This window comes from Kogia breviceps, chromosome 2 (genome assembly GCF_026419965.1).
Source record: "Kogia breviceps isolate mKogBre1 chromosome 2, mKogBre1 haplotype 1, whole genome shotgun sequence".
NCBI lineage: Eukaryota > Metazoa > Chordata > Mammalia > Artiodactyla > Physeteridae > Kogia > Kogia breviceps.
In genome coordinates, this window is record NC_081311.1 from 60,515,967 (window position 1) to 60,543,108 (window position 27,142).

At 43.0% G+C, this 27,142-nt stretch overlaps 2 protein-coding genes across 34 annotated transcripts in view; both read left to right on the forward strand.

The window, feature by feature from the left end:
• Positions 1–24,202, forward strand: part of USP54 (ubiquitin specific peptidase 54) — a 151,433-nt gene extending 127,231 nt beyond the window's left edge. For 11 of the 20 annotated variants that reach the window (XM_059054182.2, XM_067025381.1, XM_067025382.1 and 8 more), the window contains 8 exons: positions 129–296; positions 2,982–3,101; positions 4,034–4,229; positions 6,026–7,404; positions 15,566–15,684; positions 16,289–16,429; positions 20,658–20,844; positions 22,894–24,202. In XM_059054182.2, coding sequence (XP_058910165.1) covers positions 129–296; positions 2,982–3,101; positions 4,034–4,229; positions 6,026–7,404; positions 15,566–15,684; positions 16,289–16,429; positions 20,658–20,844; positions 22,894–23,453 — 2,870 coding nt within the window. In that variant the 3' untranslated portion in view covers positions 23,454–24,202. Of the gene's footprint in view, positions 1–128; positions 297–2,981; positions 3,102–3,625; positions 3,712–4,033; positions 4,230–6,025; positions 7,405–7,765; positions 7,918–15,565; positions 15,685–16,288; positions 16,430–20,657; positions 20,845–22,630; positions 22,698–22,893 lie in introns of those variants that run through there. The other 9 variants (XR_010838931.1, XR_010838933.1, XM_067025388.1 and 6 more) reach the window with 7 other exon arrangements.
• Positions 24,203–26,188: 1,986 nt separating this feature from the next.
• PPP3CB (protein phosphatase 3 catalytic subunit beta) overlaps positions 26,189–27,142 on the forward strand; it is a 49,463-nt gene continuing 48,509 nt past the window's right edge. For 6 of the 14 annotated variants that reach the window (XM_059054220.2, XM_059054221.2, XM_059054223.2 and 3 more), the window contains exon 1: positions 26,191–26,412. In XM_059054220.2, coding sequence (XP_058910203.1) covers positions 26,328–26,412 — 85 coding nt within the window. In that variant the 5' untranslated portion in view covers positions 26,191–26,327. The other 8 variants (XM_059054226.2, XM_059054227.2, XM_067025394.1 and 5 more) reach the window with 6 other exon arrangements.

The following is a 27,142-nucleotide window of genomic DNA, read 5'->3' on the forward strand; positions in this document are numbered from 1 at the left end:
AAATATGAACTCCAAACTGAAGCCAAGAGTTCCAAAGGAAAAGCAGTGCAGTGGCCATAAATACAGCAAGTGCTTAGTCTTGGTTATGGAAATGTGGCAACTTCTCTTCTCCCTTTCTTGTATTCCAGGTGGGGAGATATCTTCCAAAACTGAACTGGATGAATTGCAGGAAGAGGTGGCCAGAAGGGCCCAGGAACAGGAACTTCAAAGGAAACGAGAGAAAGAATTAGAGGCAGCTAAGGGGTTTAACCCTCATCCCAGCCGCTTCATGGACTTAGATGAACTGCAGAATCAGGGTAATTGTTGTGAGCATTAGGTTGTGGGTGATGAGGACAGAGAAAGCTGGGAGGAAAAAAGTATTCAAACTCATACATTCTGTCTTCTCTTTAGCCAAGTTACATTTTATCTTAATTCAGCCATTTCAGTGAGAGCTAGTTAAAGTAGGAGGTGACAGGCCTATTGGTTGGAGATATTTATTAAAAGCTTGTAGATTAGAGATAGTATATTGTTCATGAAAAATATTTCTGATGAACAACTATATAAGGTGTAAATTAAACTACTCACAATTCAGAAACAGCAGAAAAAGGCAGTGAGTGAGCCACACTGACAGTGAGGGGAATTCTTCTTGCTCAGCAGAAATATGCCCTTGAGATTTCCTACCTGGAGCTTCAGGGAAGTGGATCTACCAAACAGTTCTAAGAACACAGAGCCTGATTTCCTTTTGATCCTCTGATGATTCATATCCCAATCTCACACGATTTTCATGGATTTTATTTCAGCTTCTCCAGCTGCCCCACATTGGTAACTTTTTTTCCCTTCAATTGCTTTAGGACATCACTTTGTACCAGCAGAGACTAGCCTTCAAAATAAGAGTTCGAAAAGGCTGAAGTATCTATTTTAAATAGGCCCTGAAACCTATATCTCTGTTTTTCTATGAAATGAATTTATTATTCGGAACCTCCAGATGCAACAAATTGTGCTAAAGTAGTGTAAAGAATAGGAGCTGATGCTGTTTTGGGTGGCTGCTTTCTTTTGATCACTTATTTCTTCTTATCAACACTTAGGAAAACTTCCTGGGCTTATTTGGGGGCTACTTTCCTCTTCTAATCCTACTGTCTTTTGATTCAAGGCAATTGTTGCTTTATACTTTGCAAGGCATTGTATTTGTCTCCAAATTAGTTTACCATTCCTAATTTCTTAGATGTCCCTATGTTTCGATAGTTTTTTTCTTCCTTTTTGTCCTTAAGCTATATCACATTGGTGTCTCAGGTTCATATTGCTTCTGAAAGAGGGATCTTGTCATCTTCCTCCCATGCCTTTCTCCCCACTCTGTCAGTTGGGCAGTACCTTAGAGTTGAGAGTGGATCCCTCTGGCTGTATTTCATTGTCAGTTCTCCATACACTTTGGTTTAGAGCAAGGAATGGAGTGCTAACATTCTGGAGGATAAGAATTAAAATTTAGTATAGGGCTTCCCTGGTGGCACAGTGGTTGGGGGTCCGCCTGCCCATGCAGGGGACACGGGTTCGTGCCCCGGTCTGGGCAGATCCCACATGCCATGGAGTGGCTGGGCCCGTGAGCCATGGCCGCTGAGCCTGTGCGTCCTGAGCTTGCGCTCCTCAAAGGGAGAGGCCACAACAGTGAGAGGCCCACGTACTGAAAAAAAAAAAAAAAAAAAAAGAAAAGAAAATTTAATACAATCATTGACCAGCTATAGTTTGCCTATATCTCTGTAGAGAACTTTTTTGGTTTTAATTGCTCTAGCCACCACCTCTGATCATAAAGTTTGTATAGATTCAATTGATTTCAGATAGAATGAGAAAACTTCAGGCCTGAGTACCCCCTACCCCAGGGACCATACCTCTAGCAGTGGAGTAGAACCCAAACGTCAAGTTCTTCAGAACCAACTTGTTACTTCTACTTCCTTCTCATTGTTCTCCAAAGCTATTGGTGAATTAGGGAGTGAATGTTAGGCGTATGGAAGAGCTTTTCTTACCATGTCCAGCTGGAGGTTAATGGAGGATGGGTGCATTATGGGAGAGATGATTTTTTTTTTCTTGTGAGCTTGTGAAAACTCACCATTAATCCCATTGTAGGTGAACTTGGGTTACAGCTTACTACTAATTTATGGTTATGAGTGAGTAAAAGGCAAGGGGATACATAAACTTGATAATTCTTTTACAAAAGTTGCTCTTACAGTACTTTCTTGCTTTTCATGTGGCACTGTCCCTAGACTCTCCTCCACCTGCTTTGGCACACATTCACTTTCAGGGAAGGAAGCAACATCTTAGGCTCACTGCAAGGGAAGGTGACTTTTTTACACTAGGTTTGGCGAGCAAGGGCATGATAGAAGTAAATACTTAGCAGTGCTGATGAAAGGTATAGTGTGTGCAAACCAAGAACAAGGGCATTTCCACTGGCCTGGTAGATACGTTGAAGTTAGGAACCATAGAACACCTGTGCCGAAGAGGGGTATTGATTTTCCAGGTGCAAGTGGTACAGAGAAAACTATGAATTAATGTAGGAAAGAAGTGTTACAGATGGCCTTTCACAGAGTGCTGAAGCCACTTTTGCCTTAACACAGCAGTGGAGGTCTCGCTGAAGATCTGGGGCGTTGAACACAGGTTGCCAAGATGTATCTTGTTGCACTGTGGAGAAGCACGTCAGTTCCAGGCATAAGAACCCACCCTTCTATTATAGACAGTACTTTGGTCTTTCCTTGAGGGTCTGCCTAAGAGGTCTTGGAGTTGGAATATTTGGTGGACAATGACATGCCCCTCTTTCATGGCTTTGGTAAGGTCTCAGCTAAGGCAAAAATGGATGTCCTACGTGTTTCAGAGAACTCTTAATAGTAATGGTCAGTTGGAGTAAGGGTGGACCAGAGGCTCAGTAGCAAGGATCTATGTGCACTGAAGGGAAAAAACAGCACATAGGAAAAGTTGGAACAGATTGTTATGAAAATGAAAAGTGCTGGCCCTTTCAGGGAGGAGTGACGGCTTTGAGAGGTCCCTACAAGAGGCAGATTCAGTGTTTGAAGAGTCGCTGCATCTGGAACAGAAGGGAGACTGTGCTGCCGCTTTGGCTCTCTGTAACGAAGCTATCTGTAAGTAACTTTAACCGCTATGGCTATGGCACTTTTGACTAACTTCACCATAGGTATTATTAGTGTCGTCACTCAGATAGGATAAAAAGAGCTTTTAAGTCTCCTCACTCTCACTCCCCCAAACTGAGGCACTTTAGCTATCTTTTGCCCTTCAGATTTCTAAATGTGCTAGGCACTGTCACTGTGGCCTATGGATATTTACTGGAAAAACCTCAGCAGGAGTCTACAAATGAACTATCCAGCCAGACCTACCTTCTAATCCCCAAATAAAGTTAGATCTCAGATGAGAGGTTAGTCTGCTCTTTCTCTAGTTACTGACTAGTGAGGTGGAGCTTAGGGCAGGAAGAAATGAATAAATTGACTGTGACTTCCCAGGCCTGTGACTTTGTATTGCATATTTGATTTTTTGTGTTTCTCCCCTGCCTTCCTGCTATGCTGCACCATAAGGTTACAGCAAGGGACTAAGGCTTAGAATTTGTATCTGGTTCTTTAATGTGACCCACAAGAAACTGTGTTCTATAAAGACAGATGCAGGTTTGGATCTTATTTCTGCTGTTGGCCATCGGGAAGGGGGAGATGGGAGCAGAGAATGGAGACCAGAGTCGGCCAGGTCAGTTGCAAAGGACAATGAGAGTGGCAACGTCTAAGATGGAAGCACCAGTTTATCTTCCTGACTCATTTTAGTTTAGCTTTTTGTTTGTTTTTTAAATTTGAATTAACCTGTTTGGCCTCCATGGCTTCCATGAATGTTCCTTATAGCCAGAGGCAGCTCTGTGCCCTGGACTGCATATGCATGGTCCACGCCTTGTATTCCTGCTGCATATTTTGAGTTTTACTGCATATCTTTGCTCATTTTTGGTTGAATTTTATTCTTTTCATTTTTGTTTGTATTTTTGTGTTCTGTTTCTGCTATATTTTCTTTTGCATTTTAGCTAAACTAAGACTTGCCCTGCATGGTGCCAGCTCTAGCACGCACAGCAGAGCCCTAGTCGATAAGAAGCTGCAAATCAGTATTCGAAAAGCACGGAGCCTGCAGGATCGCATGCAGCAGCAGCAACCATCTCAGCCGCCGTCGCCGCCCTCAGCCTGCCTCCCCTCACAGAGGGGAGCCCTCCCTCAGCCAACAAGGTAGTGCCTGGGAACCATTGTAGTTTCTGGACGCCAGGGGAGGAAGTGACCATGGGTGCTCCATAGCCAGCTCTCATTGTCTTGGCGACTCCAGGGGAGAGAGGAGAGTCCTCTGAAAAGATTTCTTCTCTCAGGTCAGACATACAATGAATAGCTCATCCCACTGCTGGTCCTTTTCTTAATAGTTCCTAGAAAGATGCAGAAAGTATAGCATAATAAATAGACCACTTGTCTATATTTCCTGTGGGTGAGTTTGTCTCTGGACTCGTGTAATAACATGATTATTAAATTTGTACATATTATGGTCTTAGACATGGCAATCTGAGTTACATTTCACTTTGCAGTAGAAACCGTGTGATTTATTTTGGGATTTCAGTGCTTCCTGTCCCTCAAGGAAGCAGAGAAAGCAGTCTTCCTTGTTCTGATTGATCAGTTGAGGGGAGACACAAAGATGCCCTTTGTTTTGCTTCCCTATGGTCAGGAGTAGGAAAAAAGTCCCCATGGCCGTTGGTGTAGTTTCCCCATTTTAGCCCTTGAAATTGGCTGTTACTGAGAATAGATAGATTTAAGTAAGAATTAATTTTGGCTGTTAACAAGCCTGAGTAGTTTTCAGAATATAATCATTATAAAAGAAGCTAACATTTTTTGAATATTTGCTCACTAAGTTAAACAGTTTTATGTTTTATTTTATCTAATTCTCACAATAACCTTAGGAGACAGGTATTACTATTTAGCAATGGTTTATAAATAAGAAAACTCAGGCTCAGAGAGGATGAGATAAGTAAGGTACCCAGGATTACTCAGCTAATAAGTGGTAGAAGCATGGAATTCAAATCCAGGTCTGTTTGACTCCATTCGGCTTTCCTTATAAGTAATATCATATTCTTCAAAACGTTGTAAGGGTGACTGAATGACTATGCCCACAAAAGTTTATAGTGTATTATCATTCAAATTTAATGCTCATAGCTAGGATCTTCCTCTTTCTTCTTTTCTCCTATTGTTTACCCCACTCGCTGAATGCTAATTTGAGAATCTGATCAGAGATGTGTTTTGATTATAAGCAATTTAGGCAGCTAAACTCTTTTCAGAAAACTTCTGCCATTAGATGTATGTGAGTGATTGAGGTTTTATCCAAGTGCTTCTAGCCCTGAGTTCTTTAGGTCAGAAATACAAAACAATTAGTAAGAAATCAGCTAACTGCAGTTAATCCCTACTTCTACTCCCAAATCTCAAGAGAGTCACAGCACATTACGTTGGGGAAATATCTCAGTAAATAAATACAACCAAATCCGGATTATAAAAATACACTTGAAATGGTTGATTTTTATATTAATCCCAGGAGCCCATATCATCCTGTACTTTGTGAATGTGGCCTTCTGGTTCTTTTGGCTGATTTGCCTCTCAGGACCCTAGGGATGAGTGATTTCTAGGCTTTGCTTACCTTCTATTGTCATTTGCATATGGGATGAGCAATTTTTGTTTTTGAATTTGTAAGTAGAATATGATTGGAATGGGACTTTACAGGGAATAAAGAATATTAGCAAGAACTTTACTTACTATTACTGTGGGCAGCTTTGATGAGGATATTTAATAAAGAGAATTAATATTACCTGTTACTTAGGTGTGAGCTGACTATATGCCTTCTCTGATCTGTTGACTCTACTTATGCTTGTCTTTCCATTTATTTTCACCATTACCTCTGTGAATAGCTAGAAATGGGAACCAAATGAACAGTTATTTTTGTAAGTGATCTTGTCGATTAAGACAGCTTATGACTGGCTCTCTCTTTATTTCAGTGAACAGCCTATCCCACTCCAAGTATTGTTAAGCCAGGAGGCCCAACTGGAACCCTACATGAATGCAGAGTTTGGGGCCAGTTCTTTCATCCACTCACCCGCTTCCTGCCATGAGTCACACTCGCCATTATTCCCAGAGTCATCTGCCCTGTCTGTTCCACAGCACAATTCCTCCAGTGGGTCTGCCTTGAACCTTCTTACTTCTGTTGAGGTGGACAGCATTGACCCCTCTGTGTTCCACAGGCAGGGCTTATATAAAACACCAGGGAGAACTGAGAAGAATTCTCATCATTGTTGGGAACCAGAGGGTGAGCTGCAAAGCTACAGGGGGGACAACAGCAGCTGTACCAGGTTCCCCCAACAAGAAGGAAGAGGCACTGATCGAGAACAGCTATTCCAAGAAAAGAGGGATCCTGCTGACTCATCCCAGGTGATGCCTTGGCTACAGTCAACTGGAACAACCACCTCTGAGAGAGGAGATGCACACAGTCTAGGCTGTGGTCCTTCAAGTTCATCAGCTCAGCCCAGCCTTTCTCTGTACAGGGCCTGCCGCTCCATAATGCCTGCCCCTTCCTCTTCTGTGCTTCACTCTCCTGATACCTTACAGAAAACTAACCAATGCCTCCACACCCAAAGCCTCAAAACTTCATTGACTTCAAAAGTGGACAGAGGCAGCGAGGAGCCCTATAGGCCAGAGTTTCCTACCACAAAGGGGCTTGTCCGCTCTCTGGCAGAGCAGTTCCAGAGGATGCAGGGCACCTCCACAAGGGATGGTACAGGTTCCCAGGATAGAAGTTTGCCAAACAGTCTAAGGAAGGACTCTTCCCTTTCTGACTCAAAGCCTCCTTTCCCACAAGGTCAAGGGAAAGGTCACTGGCCTTGGGCAAAACAACAGCCCTCTGTGGATGGTAGGAACAGACTGCCTTCCTGGGGAGAGCCTGCTGATCATCCTTCTCTTGCCATGAACTCTGGGCTGCCTAATGGTGAAACTTCTATGGGAGGACAGTCCAGGTTGGCAGAGTCAAGTATTTACCCTGAGAAACCATCTCAAGTGAGAGATGCTAGGCCTAAGGAGCTGGGCAGCAATGTCGACTTGGGGACTTCCTTGCCTTTGGATTCCTGGGTGAATGTTACAAGGCTTTGTGATTCTCAGCTTGGGGTCCCTGGGCCAGGAATGAAGTCCTCCCCTCCTGATTCCCATACCTGTGTAACCTATCCAGAAAGAAACCACATCCTTTTGCATCCACATTGGAACCAAGACACAGAGCAGGAGACCTCAGAATTGGAGTCTCTCTACCAGGCCAGTCTTCAGGTTTCTCAATCTGGCTTTTCTGGATGGGGGCAGCAGGAAGTGGCCTGGAACCCACTGAGCCAAACAGGTAAGAATGCAACCAGGGGCAGGGGGTGTGGAGGGCATAGAAAAGCTGAAGGCAGGAAGATAAGATCAGAAGGGGGATGGTGTTCTATGTAAATAATATCCTCAGCTTAGGAGGCAGCAGTAGAACTTCTGACTTTATTCATAAAGACTTCATGACAAGGGCTAGACATTTTTCTGGCTAGAGTGGAGAATGGGGGCAGAATCATCACTCACAGGCTAGTTCCCTCCTTCTAAAGAGACCAGTGAGTATTTGCCCAGGGCTGCTGTAGTATGAATGCTAAGGAGTGGTTCCTAGGCCTTTGAGAGTGACTCAGCATGAGGTATGGGAGGCTGAGAGGAAAAGTCATTCTTCTATGGCTTAGGAACAAGCTCCAACTTGCAATGAGGATGTTCACATTGAGCCAAGTCTCCAGTGTGGCATATCCGGATCGTACTGAACCAGCAATATCAAGACCTTCCCTGATCCGCTCAGGAACTACCAGGTTTAGAATTTTCAAGGTGGTATGCTTGTAGGGTACGTGTTCACCGACTCTTTGTGAGATTATATTGTGTGAAGTGTGAAGTCTAATGTTAAATGCGCAGCAAAGAATTAGTTCTGTAAACTGAAGACATGAAGGATATTTATAACTTAAGATTGATGTACTTAAGAACTCCAAAGCGTTCCTTAAAAAACTACAAATAGAAGTACCATACGACCCTGCAATCCCACTACTGGGCATATACCCTGAGAAAACCATAATTCAAAAAGAGTTATGTACCGAAATGGTCATTGCAGCTCTATTTACGATAGCCAGGACATGGAAGCAACCTAAGTGTCCATCAACAGATGAATGGATAAAGAAGATGTGGCACATATATACAATGGAATATTACTCAGCCATAAAAGGAAATGAAACTGAGTTATTTGTAATGAGGTGAATAGACCTGGAGTCTGTCATACAGAGTGAAGTATGTCAGAAGGAGAAAAACAAATACCGTATGCTAACACATATATATGGAATCTAAGAAAAAAAATGTCATGAAGAGATTAGTGATAGGACGGGAATAAAACACAGACCTACTAGAGCATGGACTTGAGGATATGGGGAAGGGGAAGGGTAAGATGTGACGAAGTGAGAGAGTGGCTGGGACACATATACACTACCAAATGTAAATTAGATAGCTAGTGGGAAGCTGCCACATAGCACAGGGAGATCACCTGTGTGCTTTGTGACCACCTAGAGGGGTGGGAGGGAGGGTGACGCAAGAGGGAAGAGATATGGGAACATATGTATATGTATAACTGATTCACTTTGTTGTAAAGTAGAAACTAACATACTATTGTAAAACAGTTATACTCCAATAAAGATGTTATTAAAAAAAAAAAAAAAAAGAACTCCAAAGCCTGAACTATTGTTCTGTCTCCATCATTAACTGTCAGTAAAAATTTGGACAAGTCATTTAATATCCAAGTTTTTACCTGTAAGATGAGAGAATTGGTTCCATGATTTTTTTTAAAGATACCTTCCAACTCTTTAAATGATATATATGATTCTGTAAAATTAAACTCAGAGAAATTTATCTTCAGTTTAGGTGGTATAGTTCTTTGCATGCAGCCAAACCAGCATTTAATTATAGCCAAACAAGTGGTTATTGAAAATCTGCTATATTCTCAGGAGCATCAGAGTGGGGGATATCATATAAATATAAGATTTAATATTAAGATATGTTTTTTAGGATCTCCACTCTAGTGTAAACTTTGCAATAACATTTATGAAGTGCTCCTTAGATATTAATACATAGGACAGGGCAGTATGGGAAGATTACAAAGAATGAGGAAAAGTTGGAGTTTGCCTCAGTTAGCTTCCTCTCTAATACAAGGGAGAAAGAATATACAAATGTCAAGTATTTTAAGAATCATAAACACATATAAAAAATATATTGCAATTAAATCTGAACTAACCAATTGAATGTCAAACATTATATTACAAACAAAACAAAACAAACCTTATGTTACTCCAGGTAGCAACATTTTTTATTGTAGATAGTTTTGAAAATATATAAAGTAACAAAAATCATTGATAACCTCAGCAGTAGTTTCATGAGTTTACTTCTGACTTTGGGTTGCCGCCCTCCACCCCTGGTTGACATACTTTTTATTTTTTCTAAATTTCCCCTAGCTTACTTTTTTTTTTCTAATTAATTTGTATTGGAGTATAGTTGCTTTACAATGTTGTATTTGTTTGTACTGTACAGCAAAATGAATCAGCCACATGTATACATATATCCCCTCCCTTCCAGACTTCCCTCCCATTCAGGTCATCACAGTGCACTAAATAGAATTCCCTGTGCTATACAGTATGTTTTCATTAGTTTTCTATTTTATACATAGTATCAATAGTGTAGTGACAAAACTCTTTAAAAATTGAAGTATAGTTTTTTGGTTTTTTTTTTTTTTGCGGTACGCGGGCGTTTCTCTGTTGTGGTCTCTCCCGTTGCGGAGCACAGGCTCTGAACGCGCAGGCTCAGCGGCCATGGCTCACGGGCCCAGCCGCTCCGTGGCATGTGGGATGTGGGATGTGGGATCTTCCCAGACCGGGGCACGAACGCGTGTCCCCTGCATCGGCAGGCGGATTCTCAACCACTGCGCCACCAGGGAAGCCCTGAAGTATAGTTGATTTACAAAGTTTTGTTAGTTTCAGGTGTACAGCAAAGTGATTTCGTTCATATATATATATATATATATATTCATTCTTTTTCAGATTTTTTTCCATTATAGGTTATTACAAAATATTGAATATAGTTCCCTGTGCCATGCAGAAGGTCCTTGTTGTTTATCTATTTTATATATAGTAGTGTGTGTATGTTAATCCCAAACACCCGTTTTATCCCTCCCCCTCTTTCCCCTTTGGTAACCATAAGTTTGTTTTCTATGTCTGTGAGTCTGTAGTATTTCTGTCTTGTAAATAAGTTCATTTGTGTCATTTTTTTAGATTCCACATATAAGTGATATCATATTATATTTGTCTTTCTCTGACATACTTCACTTAATATAATAATCTCTAGGTCCATCCATGTTACTTCTGGTTTTGTTTTTTATGCATATATACTATATATTTGTTTTGTTTTTACAAAAAGCTGGATTATAATATATGTATATAGTTTAGTCCCATGATTTCTTACCTTATATCCATAAGCATTTTCCCTTTGGCAAAAACTACTTTTAATGACTATAATATGCTGCATATGAATACACCATAATATATTCAACCATTCTACTGTGGTTGAATATTTAGGTTACTTAAAATTTTTTGATAATATAGCACTGTGATGAATATCTTTATACTTAAGAGTTTGGCCACATTTCTGATAAACTCCTTAGGATAAACTTTTAGAAGGGTAATAACTAGTTGAAGGTTATAAACTTTAAAAACTCTCTTGATACATACTGGCAAACTCAGGAAGATTGTACTTCTGAAAACAGTATGAAAGCGTACCTACCAACCATTAATTTTTACTTAATAGCTGACAAAAACTAATTTTAAAAATCCAGTTAATGAATCAGTCCTCAAAATAACTTGTCAAACCAAACTAGGCTTTATTTTGGTTAGAGTCTCTTTTTTAAATTGAGTCTTTCAGAACTGGTGTGGCAGAATAAAGAAGAGATCAGTGGAATAAATCAAGAAGTAGACGATGAAGGAAAATGCCAATTAGGATCCATATATGGCAGAATATATCTTTAAGGGAGTCTTCCTTTATCATATTGTAAAGCATTTATTAAGCACCAAATTACTTTTTTTCTCCAATTTTATTGATATAGTTGACAACATTGTATGTTTAAGGTCTGCAGTGTGATGGTTTGATACATGTATATATTGCAAAATGATTACCACAGTAAAGTTAGTTAACACAGCCATCACCATGCCTAATTACAATATCTTTCTTTCTTTTTTTTGTGTGTGTGGTGAGAACATATAAGATTTACTGTCTTAGCAATTTTCAGGTATATAATAATATAATATTGTTAACTATAGTCACCATGCTATACATTAGATCCTCAGAACTTATTCATCTTATAACTGGAAATGTGTACGCTTTGATCAGCATCTCCATATTCCCCCCACCCCGTGGCTCCTGGCAACTACCATTCCATTCTCTGTTTCTGTGAGTTTGGCTTTTTTAAAGAGTCCACATATCAGTGTGATCATAGTATTTGTCTTTCTCTGTCTGACTTACTGCTTAAAAAAAAAGAAAGCTTTTGGGCTTCCCTGGTGGCGCAGTGGTTGAGAATCTGCCTGCTAATGCAGGGGACATGGGTTCGAGCCCTGGTCTGGGAGGATCCCACATGCCGTGGAGCAACTAGGCCCGTGAGCCACAACTACTGAGCCTGCGCTCCGTAACAAGAGAGGCCGCGATAGTGAGAGGCCCGCGCACCGCGATGAAGAGTGGCCCTTGCTTGCCAGAACTAGAGAAAGCCCTCGCACAGAAACGAAGACACAACACAGCAAAAATTAATTAATTAATAAACTCCTATCCCCAACATCATCTTTAAAAAAAAAAAAGAAAGCTTTATTGATATATAATTTATGTACTGGACAATTCACCTATTTGAAGTGTACAATTCAGTGGTTTTTTAGGATATTGACAGAGTTGTCCATCCATTACCACAATCAAAGTGTTTTTTCATCACCCCCAAAAGAAATCCTGTACCCATTAGTATTCACTTCCCAGTAAAGCTCTAATCTATTTTCTGCCTATAGATTACCTGTTTTGGACACTTCATATAAATAGAATCATATAGAATGTGGTATTTTGCAGCCAGATTAGTTTTGACATGACTATAGTTCCTAAAGAGTTATGTGAACACTGCCCTTGACCTATATTCTAAATTTCACAGTATTTTGAAGTTGCTCACACATCATCTTAAAAATAACTTTTTGTTATGGAAAACTTCAAATATATTCTAAAGTAAAGAGAGTAAATGTTATAATCACCCCCTTGTTCTTATCACTAACTTCCACGGTGATTATCTTGGCCAATTATCAACAGATGGCTGATTTTGATTTAGCGACCGCGACCCCGCCCCCGCCACTTTCCCTCCCCACTGGATTATTTTAAAGCAAATCCCAGACATTATATCATTTCCTCCATAAATAGTTTGGAATGTATCTCTAAGAAATAAAGACTCTTTTTTAAAAGGCAGAACTATAATATTATTATACCTAAAAAAAAAATTAACAATAATTTCTTAATATAATACAGTAACTAGCCAGTATTCAATTTTTTCCAATTGTCCCACAGATGTCTTTTTACAGTTGGTTTATTTCAAATCAGAATCCAAACAAGATCCACACATTGCATTTTGTTGATGTGTCTCAAGGCTTTTTTTAAGCCTGTAAGAGTCCTATCTCTTTTTTTCCCCTTGCCATTTATTTGTTGAAGAAATTTGGTCATTTGTCTTCCACGTTTTAGATTATATTCTAGGAGAGTTTTTTTGGTTGTCATTTTGTTTTTAAAACATGTTCTCCTAAGACCCTCTTTTCCCCTATAACTTGGTACTTAGGGCTAGAAGGCTTGATTCTTGATTAAAATCAGGTTTATTTATTTATTTTTTTTTGCGGTAAGCGGGCCTCTCTCTGTTGTGGCCTCTCCCTTTGCGGAGCACAGGCTCCGAACGCGCAGGCTCAGCGGCCATGGCTCACGGGCCCAGGCGCTCCACGGCATGTGGGATCCTCCCGGACCGGGGCACGAACCCGTGTCCCCTGCATCGGCAGGCGGACTCTCAACCACTGCACCACCAGGAAAGCCCAGGTTTACTTTTTAAAAATAAGAATATTTCATAGGTAGTACTTAGACTTCTTATATCATATCAAGAAGTACATAATGTCTGGCAGTCTTTCTTCTTGTTACTATTGATCAGTGAGTAGATGTCACCTTAATTCTGTCAAATTGAGAAGTCCCCTAAACAGTACTCCTTACAGAAGGCAACCTCCACCTCTGTTTAAGTATCTTTTTTTTTTTTTAATTTTTTTTGTGGTACGCAGGCCTCTCACTGCTGTGGTCTCTCCCGCTGCCGAGCACGGGCCCAGCCGCTCCACGGCATGTGGGATCTTCCCAGACCAGGGCACGAACCCGCGTCCCTTGCATCGGCAGGCGAACTCCCAACCACTGTGCCACCAGGGAAGCCCTGTTTAAGTATCTTTAAAGGAATCAGTGTCTACTCTTTTCAGGAGGTTCCAATGGCTACCTTCTTGTCTAGGTCGGAATCACACTTGACTTGATTAGAGGAGCACCAAATTCTAACCATTACAGCTGTAATTCTTAAATCCGGCTGCCCATCATAGTCACCTGAAGAATGTGTGGTTTAAAGGAAAGAAGAATAATTTTATTATTATTCTTTTTAAAAATAAATTTTTAAATTTTTATTTATTTTTGGCTGCGTTGGGTCTTTGTTGCTGTGTGTGGGCTTTCTCTAGTTGCAGCGAGCAGGGGCTATTCTTTGTTGCGGTGCGTGGGCTTCTCATTGCGGTGACTTCTGTTGTTGCAGAGCATGGGCTCTAGGCACATGGGCTTCAGTAGATGTGGCATGCGGGCTCAGTAGTTGTGGCTCACGGGCTCTAGAGCACAAGCTCAGTAGTTGTGGTGCACGGGCTTAGTTGTTCTGCAGCATGTGGGATCTTCCTGGACCAGGGCTCGAACCTGTGTCCCCTGCATTGGCAGGCAGATTCTTAACCACTGTGCTACCAGGGAAGCCCTATAATGTTTTTTTGTTTGGGGATAATATTACAGATTTTTTTCCTTTAACTCAACAATACTTGATGAAAATTCCTCTAAGTCATCTAGTTTAACTCAATTCATTCTTTTTAGTGGCTGGACAATATTTGATATTGAGGATACTGTAATGTATTTAGCCATTCTGCTATAGATGGGCATTACTTTATTTGTAGTTCTTGGCCACTACAAACAAGGCCGCAATAAACAGATATTTTTGCTTCTTATTCCCAGGAGTAGAACAGTTGGTTAAGAGGGTAAATATATTTTCAGTCTTAATGGTTATCTCTAGATTGCTTTTTAGAAAGACTATTACATTTCACATTTCCTCCAACAATGTTTGAGGATATTCGCCCACACTTTTTGTGGAAACCTTTTAAACATAAATATTCCCAGGCTCCAACCAGAAAGATTCTGATTCAGTAGGTCTGCAGAGAGGTACACAAAGCTGTATTTTTTTAAAAAGTTCTAGATGAATCTGAGGTAGTATTGGAACCACTGCATTTAAGCACAAGGAAATATTGAAAATAACTGGCCTTCTAACTTAGTATCAGCAATATCATGCTTTAGCCAGGGACACATATTAGAATCAAAATATCAGATCAAGACATGAATTGGCAATAGCCATATATATCAAATGTAGGTCAAGGATGTGTGCATTTTCAGAATGGAAGGCTTAATTAGTTGTATTGGGGCGAGCCCCTTGGGAGTCACATATCCAGTTTGGAGCAGCTCATCTCTTAATAGTCTCACAAGATTTTGAGGAAGAGATAAACATTTAGAGTTTGTTTAGAATTTAAGTGAAGAAAAGAGAGAAGCTAATGGAAATAAAAGAGCACTGCACATACAAAATGTTGCTGAAGAGCTCTTGCTCATATTATATAACTGGAAGTGTAAATGCAGAGACTTGAGTTTTAATCCTGGTTAAACTATTTACTACTTGTCAGATCCTGGAACTCATTTTCCTGCTTTGTAAAATGAGGCGGTTTAATATGTGATGACTATGATAATTTTCAATTCCTAACCAGACTGGAGATAATAGTTCCTTTGTCATCACAGATGCTCTAGAGAATCACTATATCAGATAATTTCCTCTGTATGTATTATAAGTCTTGGGCCCAAGGCTGACAGAAGCAAAGCTGATTATATTTACTATTCAGCTATCTGTCCACAGAGCCCTTTGTCAACAAGGTTTTTCAAGGCCTGTTTCTGAGATCCTTATGGCCTTTTAGGAAGCTATCCGTATTCTGAAACTCCTGTTTCTACATTCCAGGAGCCCATCCTCCAGTGGATTCAGAGATGCATATTTGTTATTTAATGAAACAAGAATTCCTGAGTTTTGTGCTGCCAGGCTGAGTTTAGACTCCAGGAGAAGAGACGGCTTCAACTTGTATTTATGTTTTCCTCCTCAGGCTCTACAGATGGTGTAGGGAGGAGGTTGCACTCAGCCCCTGGCCTTGATCTCTCAAAGACCCCAACAGCAGAAATGGAGCACAGTCTCCATGAAGTCAATACAGTGTCTACTTCTCAGGTAGCCACCTTAGGTGCTAAAGTTTTGGGCATGGGGTAATGTGTTGGGAAAGAATTATGGAGAGATATGAGTGGTAGGGTTGGTGGTAAAGCAGCGGCATGGTAATGTGGGGCTGTTGGAAGAGAAGAAGGTCTATGATTAGGCTTCTTTTTTTTTCTATTTTTTAACATCTTTATTGGAGTATAATTGCTTTACAATGTTGTGTTAGTTTCTGCTGTATAACAGTGAATCAACTATACATATACATATATCCCCATATCCCCTCCCTCTTGCATCTCCCTCCCACCCTCCCCTATCCCACCCCTCTAGGTGGTCACAACAAAGCACCGAGCTGATCTCCCTGTGCTATGTGGCTGCTTCCCACTAGCTATCTGTTTTACATTTGGTAGTGTATATATGTCCATGCCACTCTCTTTGTCCCAGATTGGGCTTCTTTTGAGTGAGAGGAGATTGCCACATGGCCACTACCTTTTAAATATGTCTAATTCAGATATCTACTAGTGAGTCTTACCCTATTCTCTCCCATAGCCCTCGGGACAGGGTCTGTGGGAAAACCACAGGTCTGGTGTCATGTGTCTGCCTGTGTGTGTCTGTGTGTTTGAAGGCTGCACCTTGCCGAGACCCCAGCAGGGAGTGTGAGGAGGATGATCAGTATGGTGCAGAGAACTTTCGGCGCATCTCACGCAGTCTCAGTGGCACCGTTGTCTCAGAGAGAGAGGAGGTCCCCGTCTCTTCCCACAGTTTTGTAAGTAGAATTGGGGTCTATCTATTCAGAGCATCCTCTTTCTCTTGCTAGGTAAAAATATACTGCAGGTGAAGGGGCAGGAGAAACTGAAGGTTGTAATCTGGGGGAAAGCCATGTGCACTCAGCAAAAATGAGGACACATAAGTCATTATTTTCTTGACACGCATTTACTTGGAGCCTAGAAGAATGTCCCTTCTCTGAAGCAGTTCTGGAAGGTGTATGATAGGCTTTGCCAGGATGAGAAGAGTACTAGCAGCCTTAGGAGGAGTCTCGGAGAAGCCAGTGCTGCTGACTGGGTCAGAACCCACTGTACTAATCCAAGGAAGAAGAGAAGAGATGGGATGGAGTATTTTTTTGCCTTTTCCTCCCCATCCTAGTACGTGACTGAGTGGGGTCCAGTGTGCTTTCAAGCTGAAGTGAAGCATGTACATTAGCAAGAGAAGGAAAATGATTTAAAATCCTCATCCTTGGGGCTTTTCATATGGGATTAATGCAGTAATCTGTATGTGAAAGGGACAGGGACACCCAAGTCAGCAGAGATCAGCAAACTCAAATAGTTTCAGTGGTTGGGTTTCTAAAACGTGCCTTTTGAGAATTTCACACACTTGCCCAAGGCAAGTTGAATTTTTATTACAGCAGGGGTCAGGATACAAAGCACCAGTACATTGAAGCATGCTCACCAGGTCAGTTTGATAAATACTAAAAAACAGGTCTTAAATATGTGATATAAAAATAAAAAGGTACAAAAAGAAAACTGTCTCTTCCACCAGTTCTTCAGATCCAACTTCTTTCCCTAGAGGTAGTCATTTTTTCCAGTTTATTGCTTATAAATTTCTAAAGAGCTCTGAACAGTTGGCCATTCTTTTTGGAAAAGGTGGTCTTTTCTTCCCAATATTTGTTCTCGTATACCTTTAATGGTGAATTGTTATTTTCCTAGGAGAGTTTGCTTCCTTTATCCTGACTTCTGTATCATTCATGTATTCATTGATTTGTTCTTTTTTCTTTTTTTTGATGTGGATCATTTTTTTTAAGTCTTTATTGAATTTGTTACAAAATTGCTTCTGTTTTATGTTTTGGTTTTTTGGTCATGAGGCATGTGGGATCTTAGCTCCCTGCCAGGGATCAAACCCACAACCTCTGCGTTGGAAGGTGAAGTCTTAGCCACTGGACCGCCAGGGAAGTCCTGATTCATTCTTTTAAACAAATGCTTTTTGAGCTTATGTTCTAGGTATTGTGCCAGATGCTGGGGAAATGGTGGTGAGTGAGCTAGATACAGTCCCTGCTCTCATGACTTTACAGTCTACTGGGGGAGACAGATAAATAAACAATTGTAATATAATATGATAGGATTTAATGCTATGGAAGCATAATAGAGGGGACATCTAAACCAGGCTTGAAGAATCAGGGAAGTCTTCCTGCAGGAAGTAAAAAGAATGTAGCAGATAAAGGGACCTGAAGCAGACAGTAACTGAATTAAAAGAAGCTCATTGGTATGGCATGATTAGAGTCTGGTGAGGGAAGGATGGAGAGTATTGACAAGTGAGACTTGAAAGACTATAAACAAGGGTCATATCATGAACCACAGTAAGGAGTTTGGGAGGATAGAAGTGGACATACTGGAGAGCCAATTAGGAAGTAGAAATTAATGTGTTTGGTACCTACTTGCCTGGATATGGGGAAAGGAGAATCAAGGATAATATCTAGGAATTGTGGGTTGATAATGATAATATTTGAGGGAGGAGAAGCAGGAATATATTTGGGGGGAGAGGTATCTGCAATTTTGGACATATTAAGCTTGAGTGGAGCTAGGTATCTGGTAGACCTTTGGTTGTGAGACATATAAACTTGAAATTGAGATTTGAGTATCACAGCCACTAAAAAGAGGAAAAGAGTATTACAAAAAGAGGAGAGGAACCAGGGCATATCCCTGAAGAGTATCAGATTTAAGGTGGTTCTTCTGAGGAACCCCAAAAGGAGACTTGGTAAAAGAGACCAGAGAGATAGAAGGGAAACCAGTGAAGAGTGGTGTCTCTTTCTTCTATGGCTGTGTCACATGCTGAGAGGACTAGCACCTGGTCTTTATGCTATATGGTAAATGCCTACCACGTGCCATGCTGTTGTTAGGTGCTATGAGCACACACTGATGGAACAACACAAAATATCTTACAATCTAGTAAAGGAAATAAGATATACTGGCATATAGATTATTTTATTTAATATATTATTTATTAAGTGCCTGTAATGTTCCAGGAGCTGTTTAAGGTGCTGGGGATACTGGAGTGAAAAGAAATGTATTCTACTAGGAGAGAAAGACAATAAACAAGTAAACCCCAGACAATGTATAATAAAGAATAAAACAAAGGAAGAGGATAAGGAATAAAGAGGTAATAGTGGTTATTCTCAGGGCTATTTTTGATAGAGTAGTGAGGGAAATCAGCTCTAAGAAAGTAACATTTGATCAGAGACCTCAGTGACATGAAGGTGTAAGCCACGGGAAGAACATTCCCGGTAACAGAAATGCAGAGTGTTAAAGGCCCTGAGGTGGAATGAGCTTGGTGTGTCTGAGGAACGTTAAGAAGGTTAGAGTGTAAAAGGCACAGGAATAGTAGGAGATAAAGTGAGAAAGATCAGCATTGCCATATCACATAGGAACTTGCAGGCCACACTAAGGAGGTAGTGGGCTGGAGATAGGAAGACTAAATTAAATTGGAGGCTGCTGCAGTGGTCCAGTTGAGTTTAAATATAAAACCTATAGGTAGAAATGACATTACATGGCATAGGCAACTAATGGAATTGTGGAAGAAAAGTGCAAAATCAAGGGCAGTGTCAACATTTGAGTATAGGTGACAAGAAAATACGGTACCAGGAGGAGGAATTTGGAAGAATGTTGGTTCAATTTTGGACATATTAGTGTTTCATATGTTAAAGGGGATATTTCTGAGATTTTGCCACAGAAGAGAATGTTGAATGGAGTATAGAGCAGGTCATAAGCATCAATGGGTATAAACTTGACAGGCAGCACCAAAGTGGATACTGTGGAGTTTAGCAGTAATGGGAAAGATGGAATAGAGAGTTTGTTTTGTTTTGTTTTGTTTTGTTTTGTGTGGTATGCGGGCCTGTCACTGTTGAGGCCTCTCCTGCTGCAGAGCGCAGGCTCAGCGGCCATTGCTCATGGGCCCAGCTGCTCCGCAGCATGTGGGATCTTCCTGGACCGAGGCATGAACCCGTGCCCCCTGCATCGGCAGGTGGGCTCCCAACCACTGTGCCACCAGGGAAGCCCGGAATAGAGAGTTTTTGATTGTACATTTAGGGAGATATATATTAGTTCCCAATATTTAGAGAAAGTGTAGAATTTTCTTTTTTTTTTTTTTTTTTTTTTTTTTTTTTTTTTTTTTTTAAGTCTAGAGGGAGGCAACCCAGGGCTGGAGTGGCAAATATCTCCACAATGTCCTCAGGACTCCAGGCTCCTTTTTGGGCCTCTCACTGCTGTGGCCTCTCCCGTTGCGGAGCACAGGCTCCGGACGCGCAGGCTCAGCAGCCATGGCTCACGGGCCCAGCCGCTCCGTGGCATGTGGGATCTTCCCGGACCGGGGCACGAACCTGTGTCCCCTGCATTGGCAGGCGGACTCTCAACCACTGCGCCACCAGGGAAGCCCCTAGAATTTTCTTTTTCAGTCTCTCAGGCTTTCTGAATTTCTCTCATATCTTCTCTATTTTTAATTTCTTAATTTTTAAATTTTTAATTATGTATTTTTTTAGAGGCTTTTGTTACTTTTTTTTGGCCATGCTGAGCAGCTTGTGGGATCTTCATTCCCTGACCAGGGATTGAACCCGCGCCCTTGGCAGTGAAAGAGCATAGTCCTGGACTGCCAGGGAATTCCCCTCTTCTCTATTTTTAAATTCCTATCACAGTCTCTCTAATTCTACTATTAGCATTAAGGAGTTTGCTAAAGACCTTGATGTTAGGTTTGGGAAGGTGAGGGTTATGAGGAAGATAGATTAAGGGAAGAGAATCTGTAGTTTGTTGTCTCCAATTCATAGTGGTCAGGATGTTTCCTAGAGGGGCTGATAGTGAGAGTGACAAGTAAATTGGGTCCCTCTCTAGATTAAGGAATGCTTGTACTCTAGTTCCTTCCATCTCCCCCTGCTTTCCTCACTGTTTACCAAACCATATCCTGCTGTGTGTTAATCCTCATTTCTATGTTTTTTTGTCTTGTCTCATTATAAGGATTCATCAAACGCGAGGAAAAAGCCTTTGGAAACCGGGCACCGTTGTTCCAGCTCCTCTTCCCTCCCTGTCATCCATGACCCTCCTGTGTTTCTCCTTGGTCCCCAACTCTACCCATCCCAACCACAGTTCCTGTCCCCAGATGTCTTGATGCCCAGTGTGGCAGGGGAGCCCCATAGACCCCCAGGTAACTCTCCCCCCAATCTACTATTGTGTGCTGGAATGTGGTACATTTCCAGGGACTTGGAAGAATCAAATCAGTACACCTGTTGGGGGGTGGGGGAAGAGGGGTCACAGGTGGGGTTGTAAAGGGATATGAATTACTGCTTTAAAGATGAAGCATTGATCTAGATGAATTATGATTGAATCATTTCTTGGGCAACATGGTCTAGACCAGAGCTCCCAGAATCTAACTACCCATGAAAATGAATTACTTCAGTCATGATAGGATGTGCTTTTAAGTGACCAAGGGGAGTTAATATCCAGTCTTTAGGATCCCCCAAAACAGGAAGTGTCATCTCTGTCAGCTAGTTTCCTCTCCTTCTATCCCGAGTCTCAGTTGAGCGATGGTCTAGGACAGCGGTCCCCAACCTTTTTGGCACCAGGGACCAGTTTCGTGGAAGACAGTTTTTCCACAGATGGGAGGGGCAGGGAGGGTGATTTGGGGACGATTCAAGTGCATTACATTTATTGTGCATTTTACTTCCATTACTATTACATTGTAATATATAATGAAATAATTATACAACTCGCCATAATGCTGACAGGAGGCAGAGCTCCAGCGGTAATGCGAGTGATGGGGAGCGGCTGTAAATACTGGTGACGCTTCGCTTGCTCTCCTGCTGCTCACCTCCTGCTGTGTGGCCTGGTTCATAACAGGCCATGGACCGAAAGCAGACCGTGGCTCAGGGTTTGGGGACCCCTGATCTAGCAGGATGAGGAGTGAATGGGAGACTTGTAAAGATCCTTGGAATATCCATGCCATGTATAGAGACCCAGACAATCCTGGGGAAGGTGGACAGTATCCTTTTGGCTTTGACCCTCCACAGCTAGATTTGTTCCTTTTCCTCCTTATGGGCCGAATCTACAGTTTAAGGCAGTGATTCTCAATGGGAAAGGGGAGGTGCTACTTGCATCTAGTGGGTAGAGGGGCCAGGGATGCTGCTAAACATCCAGCAATGCACAAGCAGTTTCCTTGCACACTCCATCCCACCCCCAAAACAAAGAATTGTCAGCCCAAAATATCAGTAGAGCCAAGGTTGAGAAACCTGTCTGTGGATATGTAAATCCCCAGGGCAAGGGATGGTTGTCATTCTTAGAACAGAAGATAGAGTAGTATTGTTGATATTTGTGTCCAAATTCTAGGGAGCTTTGGATACACAGGCCTTCTGGATAAATGGACTTCATATTACTCAGTGGAACAGCCAGGTAGCCAGCCTTCTTTGACAGTTATTAGGGGTATCTGATTAGTCAGGCAGCATTTATTGCAACTTGTTCTGCACCAAATGCTACAGTGAATACAGGGGAGAAAGAAGGCAGCTCTCTGCTCTCAAAGAGCTCAGAGTTTCAATAGTCAGATATACATATGTGTAAGTATAGTACAGGTGTTGATAGAATTTTAAAATAAAGAATGAAAAATATTGTTTAGAAGTGATTTTTGGAAAATTAGTTATTTTATTTCTTTTAAGTAAAGGGGAATCAATTTATAGAAAAGGCATTCCACATTATGTATGTGGGAGTGGTGCAAACAAAAGCAGAGATCTTGGAGAATGAGCAAGAATGTAAGCAGACACAGTTTAACTTCAGTGAAGGTACCATGTTAAGAAAAACTGAGTGATGTTTTGGAGTGGTGGCTCTAAGGAGTAAAGTTGTCGTAGTGAGAACATACATTTGCAATATTAGAGAGCCATTTTTGTGTGACTCTGTGTGTGTGTGTGTGTCTGTCTGTCTGTCTGTCTGTCTTTTGGAGGAAGGATTATAGTGCAGTGAGATAGAAGTATGGCAACATCCAGGAGACTGTTTCACTTGCACAGGTTGGAGGTAAGAGACTTGATTTTAATGTTTATTAAGCATTTTAAAAAATGAAATTAAAAGCAAAGCTAGGTTCCTTTTTTCCCTTATGTGTATGTTCTTGGGAGAGGTGGGGAGTTGGAAGGAACAGCCAGAAATGGTCCTCTGGAAAGGAGAATGGTTTTACTGAAGATGCTCAATCGTTGGGTTTCTTTTCTCTTCCCAGGAACTTCGAGGAGTGTCCAACAGTTTCTGGCTATGTGTGACAGGGGTGAAACTTCCGAAGCGGTCAAGCACACAGGAAGGACTTTGAACTACCAGAGTCTCCCCCATCGTTCCAGAACAGATGCCTCCCGGGGAGCATGGTCAGAGACCAACCAGCATATTGGCGCCAGATTCCTGACTACTCCAGGGTGCAAGCCTCAGCTAACCCACACTGCCACACTACCAGAGAGACACCAGGGCCTTCAGGTTCCTCATGCTCAGTCCTGGGAGGATCTTTTCCATTCACCCTCCCACCCTCCCATTGTTTACCCTGCATCCCTACCGTCAAGCAGTCTTCGGGTACCCCAGATGTCAGCTTGGAATTCAGTTCCTGTTCCAGGGTTCCGAGCCCCTGGTCCTCGAAGAGTAGATATGCCCCCAGATGATGACTGGAGGCAAAGCAGTTATACCCTGCAATCTGGGCACAGGAGGAGAGGGAGAGAGGAGTTTCTGTTTGTTCTAGCAGATGCTCCTGGAAGAGAGCAGATCAGGGCTAGAGCCCTGCAGCACAGCAGGTGGTAAAGGTCACCCCTTTCCTCTCCTGGAGCCACAGCTTTCTCTGTTAAACTGTACTGTAGCAGAGTTGGTACCCTGCATCCCTGCTGGGGCTGTGCTAGTCTCATCTCAACATAGAGTTGGCACCTTCTGCTAGGGGTGCCAGGAACCGCTAAAGAGACCTGGCTCTTTGAGAGGGAATATTTGAAATTCCAATTTCCATTCACCTAGCAAAAGGAAGCAGCTACTGTTTAGGGCTTTATTTGACCCACCTTAAAGATGAATCCATATTACTCTGGACACTAGCCATTCCGTAGGATCTTAGGGTCACCATTTTATTCCTGAATACTCTATGCCCCCACCTCCACCTGAGCCCTCGTATTCTGTTCTCTATTATATTACCAACTTCTTTGTTTTATCCACCTGTCCCTATTACCTGACCTTCTGTCTTCCCAATCCCCCATCCTTGGAGGGACACATAGCCCTGTAGCCTTGGTCTTGACCACATCACTCAGGCTAACCCACCTGCCCAGATTGTCCTTCTGCCCTCAAACTTTTGGCCTAGAATGCGAGGCTGCCAACACAACAATTGCTCTTCTGAACAGATGGAGTCAGGCACACTAACATACCCTCCTGTCCTCAGCAGCAGAGCCATTACTGCCACTAGATCAGTCGCCGTTGTAAACCCTGAGAGTCAGCTGAACTATTTTAGGGCCAAACATACTGTTTTTGTAAAGTATTTTTCATTAATAAATCTATAAGATAGTTCTATTTAATTCCTTGTCACTTAATTGTCTATTTAATCCCTTTTGTATGCTCTTGCTCTTTTGTATTGGGGTGGGGAAGCCTGGAGAAGCAAGAAATACCAATCCCCAGTGGCCTGGGGCTCTGTATATGGCTTTTGACTGAGTGAAAGTGAGGAGCCAAAGAGGAATAGAAGGATAGTTGAAGGGTGTATATTCAAGGTAGGAGTCAATGGGTCCTAATATGGAGTGACTTTCCTTGTTATTATTGCCACTAGTATATTTTCTATCCCTTTCCTGCCAAGAGGCATTCAACACATTACACACTTTCTCCTCCCCTCCTTAGGGAGATTTTCTGGGGATTCAAACTCCTCTTACAAACTCACTCCTGATCTAGGTACTCTTGGTGCCCTCCCTCTACAAGTTTGTGATGCACCTTGTATCCTTTCCTTGCTCTCTTCCCATGGCTGCCCCTCCCCTTCCCCTGTGGAATTATTGCACTTCCATGCCAGAAAGATCCATTTTCACCCCTGCCTCACTCCCAAATTCACCTCCCTCTAAAAAATATTTTGTGAGTTCCCTTTGCAAAGAATACGCATTGGGCAATTCTCTTCTCTTTTACCCCAGCTCTCATGATCACTGAGATTGACGAAATGAAGAGGTAGAAAGGTGCTCTTTGAGACCTTTGAATAACTGCTTATCTAATAATCATCATCTATTATGAACAGATTCTGAGCACATGTAGTTATTGAGCAGGCGGATGGGCAGGCATTTCTCACCCTATGCTACTTGAATCCTGTGCCATCAAGATATATAGATCTTAGTGGATATGCTGGTCTCTGTTCATGATCCAGTACCTCTCCTGGTATCATACACACACTCTTCTTCTAATAATTACTGATTGAACAGTCAGTTTTTTTTTTTTAAATTAATTAATTTATTTTTGGCTGCACTGGGTCTTCGTTGCTGCGCACAGGCTTACTCTAGTTGCGGTGAGCGGGGGCTACTCTTCGTTGTGGTGCGCGGGCTTCTCATTGAGGTGGCTTTTCTTGTTGCGGAGCATAGGCTCTAGGTGCGTGGGCTTCAGTAGTTACGGCTCTCGGGCTCAGTAGTTGGGGCACGCGGGCTCTAGAGCGCAGGCTCTAGTAGTTGTGGTGCACGGGCTTAGTTGCTCCACAGCACGTGGGGTCTTCCTGGACCAGGGCTCGAACCCGTGTCCCCTTCATTGGCAGGCAGATTCGTAACCATTGTGCCACCAGGGAAGTCCCGAACAGTCAGTTCTTGCCCCACTACTCCGTTCCGCATGAATGTCCATCTCTATAAAGTTTCCATAGAAAACCTGGGCCCACATTTCTGTATACGCAGAGAAATACCCTGTGAGGTATTTCTTATGAGGAACTAATTACCAATTCCCTACTTCTCTGCCTTCGGAATCTCTGTTTTCTGAATCAATCAAGAGGGAGGCTGTCCTTTTCAGGTGAATTCTGTACTCTTTGAACATCTCTTGGTGTCATCCCTTCCTTTCCTCTTACCTGTTTTGATTCTTAACCCTTGGAGCCCTAGTCTGCTCTACCTGCATTGTTACTCTGTGCCTCCAGACTCTTGACAGTTCCAGGCTCAAAACACAAGGGTCAGTCAGATTCTCTCTCAGACTCCATTCTGAACTGTTGCTTTGCTCTAGAATCTAGAACGCTACCTCTATTTCTCCTTTCAGTTACCAACCAAAGTACCCGGATTCGGTAGTCAAATTGTTATATATTTTTTCTCTGTTAGTAGGAGATTCTTAGGTTTGATCAAGTCTCCCCATCTTATTGGGATCTCCATAAAAGCCGGTGTCGTATTCCCTAGCACTCATTCACCGCGGCATCTAGATGCAGTCAGCCATCTCTTCTCACTCTCTTTTGTTTCTTCCTGCCCAGAATTTTCACCTGATCCCTTGGCTCGTCCCGTTTTCCTCCTAGCCTCAGTAATTTTGCCCAAGTCCCTAGAGCCTGCTCCGCCCCCGCCCCCGCACTCGCGGTGCATGCCGGTCTTAGCCCCTCTGTAGGGAAAGAGGGTCCGCCATGTTCCCCGGCGGCGCCGCCGCTTGGCTCTGGTAGCCGCCGCCCCCGCCCCCAACCCCGCCCGGCCCAGCGCCTAGCCGAGCCCCGGGCCCAGCATGGCCGCCCCGGAGCCGGCCCGGGCTGCACCGCCCCCACCCCCGCCCCCGCCGCCCCCTCCCGGGGCTGACCGAGTCGTCAAAGGTGAGAGGTGGACGAAGCCCTGAGGGCCTGGCCTGAGGAGGTAGCTGTGTGAGGGCGGGCGGGAGACCGTCCCCTCCGGAGCGGGCCCGGAAGGGCGGGCGAATGACTGGCTGCCTCCCTTGGGGAGTGGCCCCTGGGCGGGCCCCTGCTGGGCAGGGCTGAGTCGGTGGCGGCGGCTCCGAGGTCTCTCGCTTGCCTTCAGGCCGTGGCGGGGGTTTCGCCCTGGGGGGGTCTCCTAGCCGAAGGGGTGAGGCTACTAGTCGCAGTGAGCCCCTTTCTTTTCCTGCCCGGCCTGTCAAAAGCGGCCCAGAGGCCGCGATTAGCTTCCTGCACCGCGACAGCTGCACGCCTGGCTTGCCGGGGCGGACCGAGGGGCTCGGAGACCTTCAGCCACGCGGGGCCGGGCGATGAGCAGTCAGAAATCACTTCGGCTTTGGCCCACGTCTGCTCCCCAATGACAGTCATCTGCCCTATTCGCGCCTAGTTAGCGCCAGCCGCAGGGGTTCGCGCTCTGCCCTCAGGTGTCACCTCGCGCGGAAATTGGGGGAACTGTATGGGATCGGACAAGGGTGAAGGGACGAGCCAGAATTTGGGGGCCCCGGCGTTAAGTGCAGAATAGATGGAAAAAAGACAGCATAAAAGAGAAAAAAGCTTCAGGGTTAGGAAGAAGCATTTACGTAGAAAACTGTCAATACTCTTTGGTCAAAGGCCAAGAAGGGTTAGCCCTCCT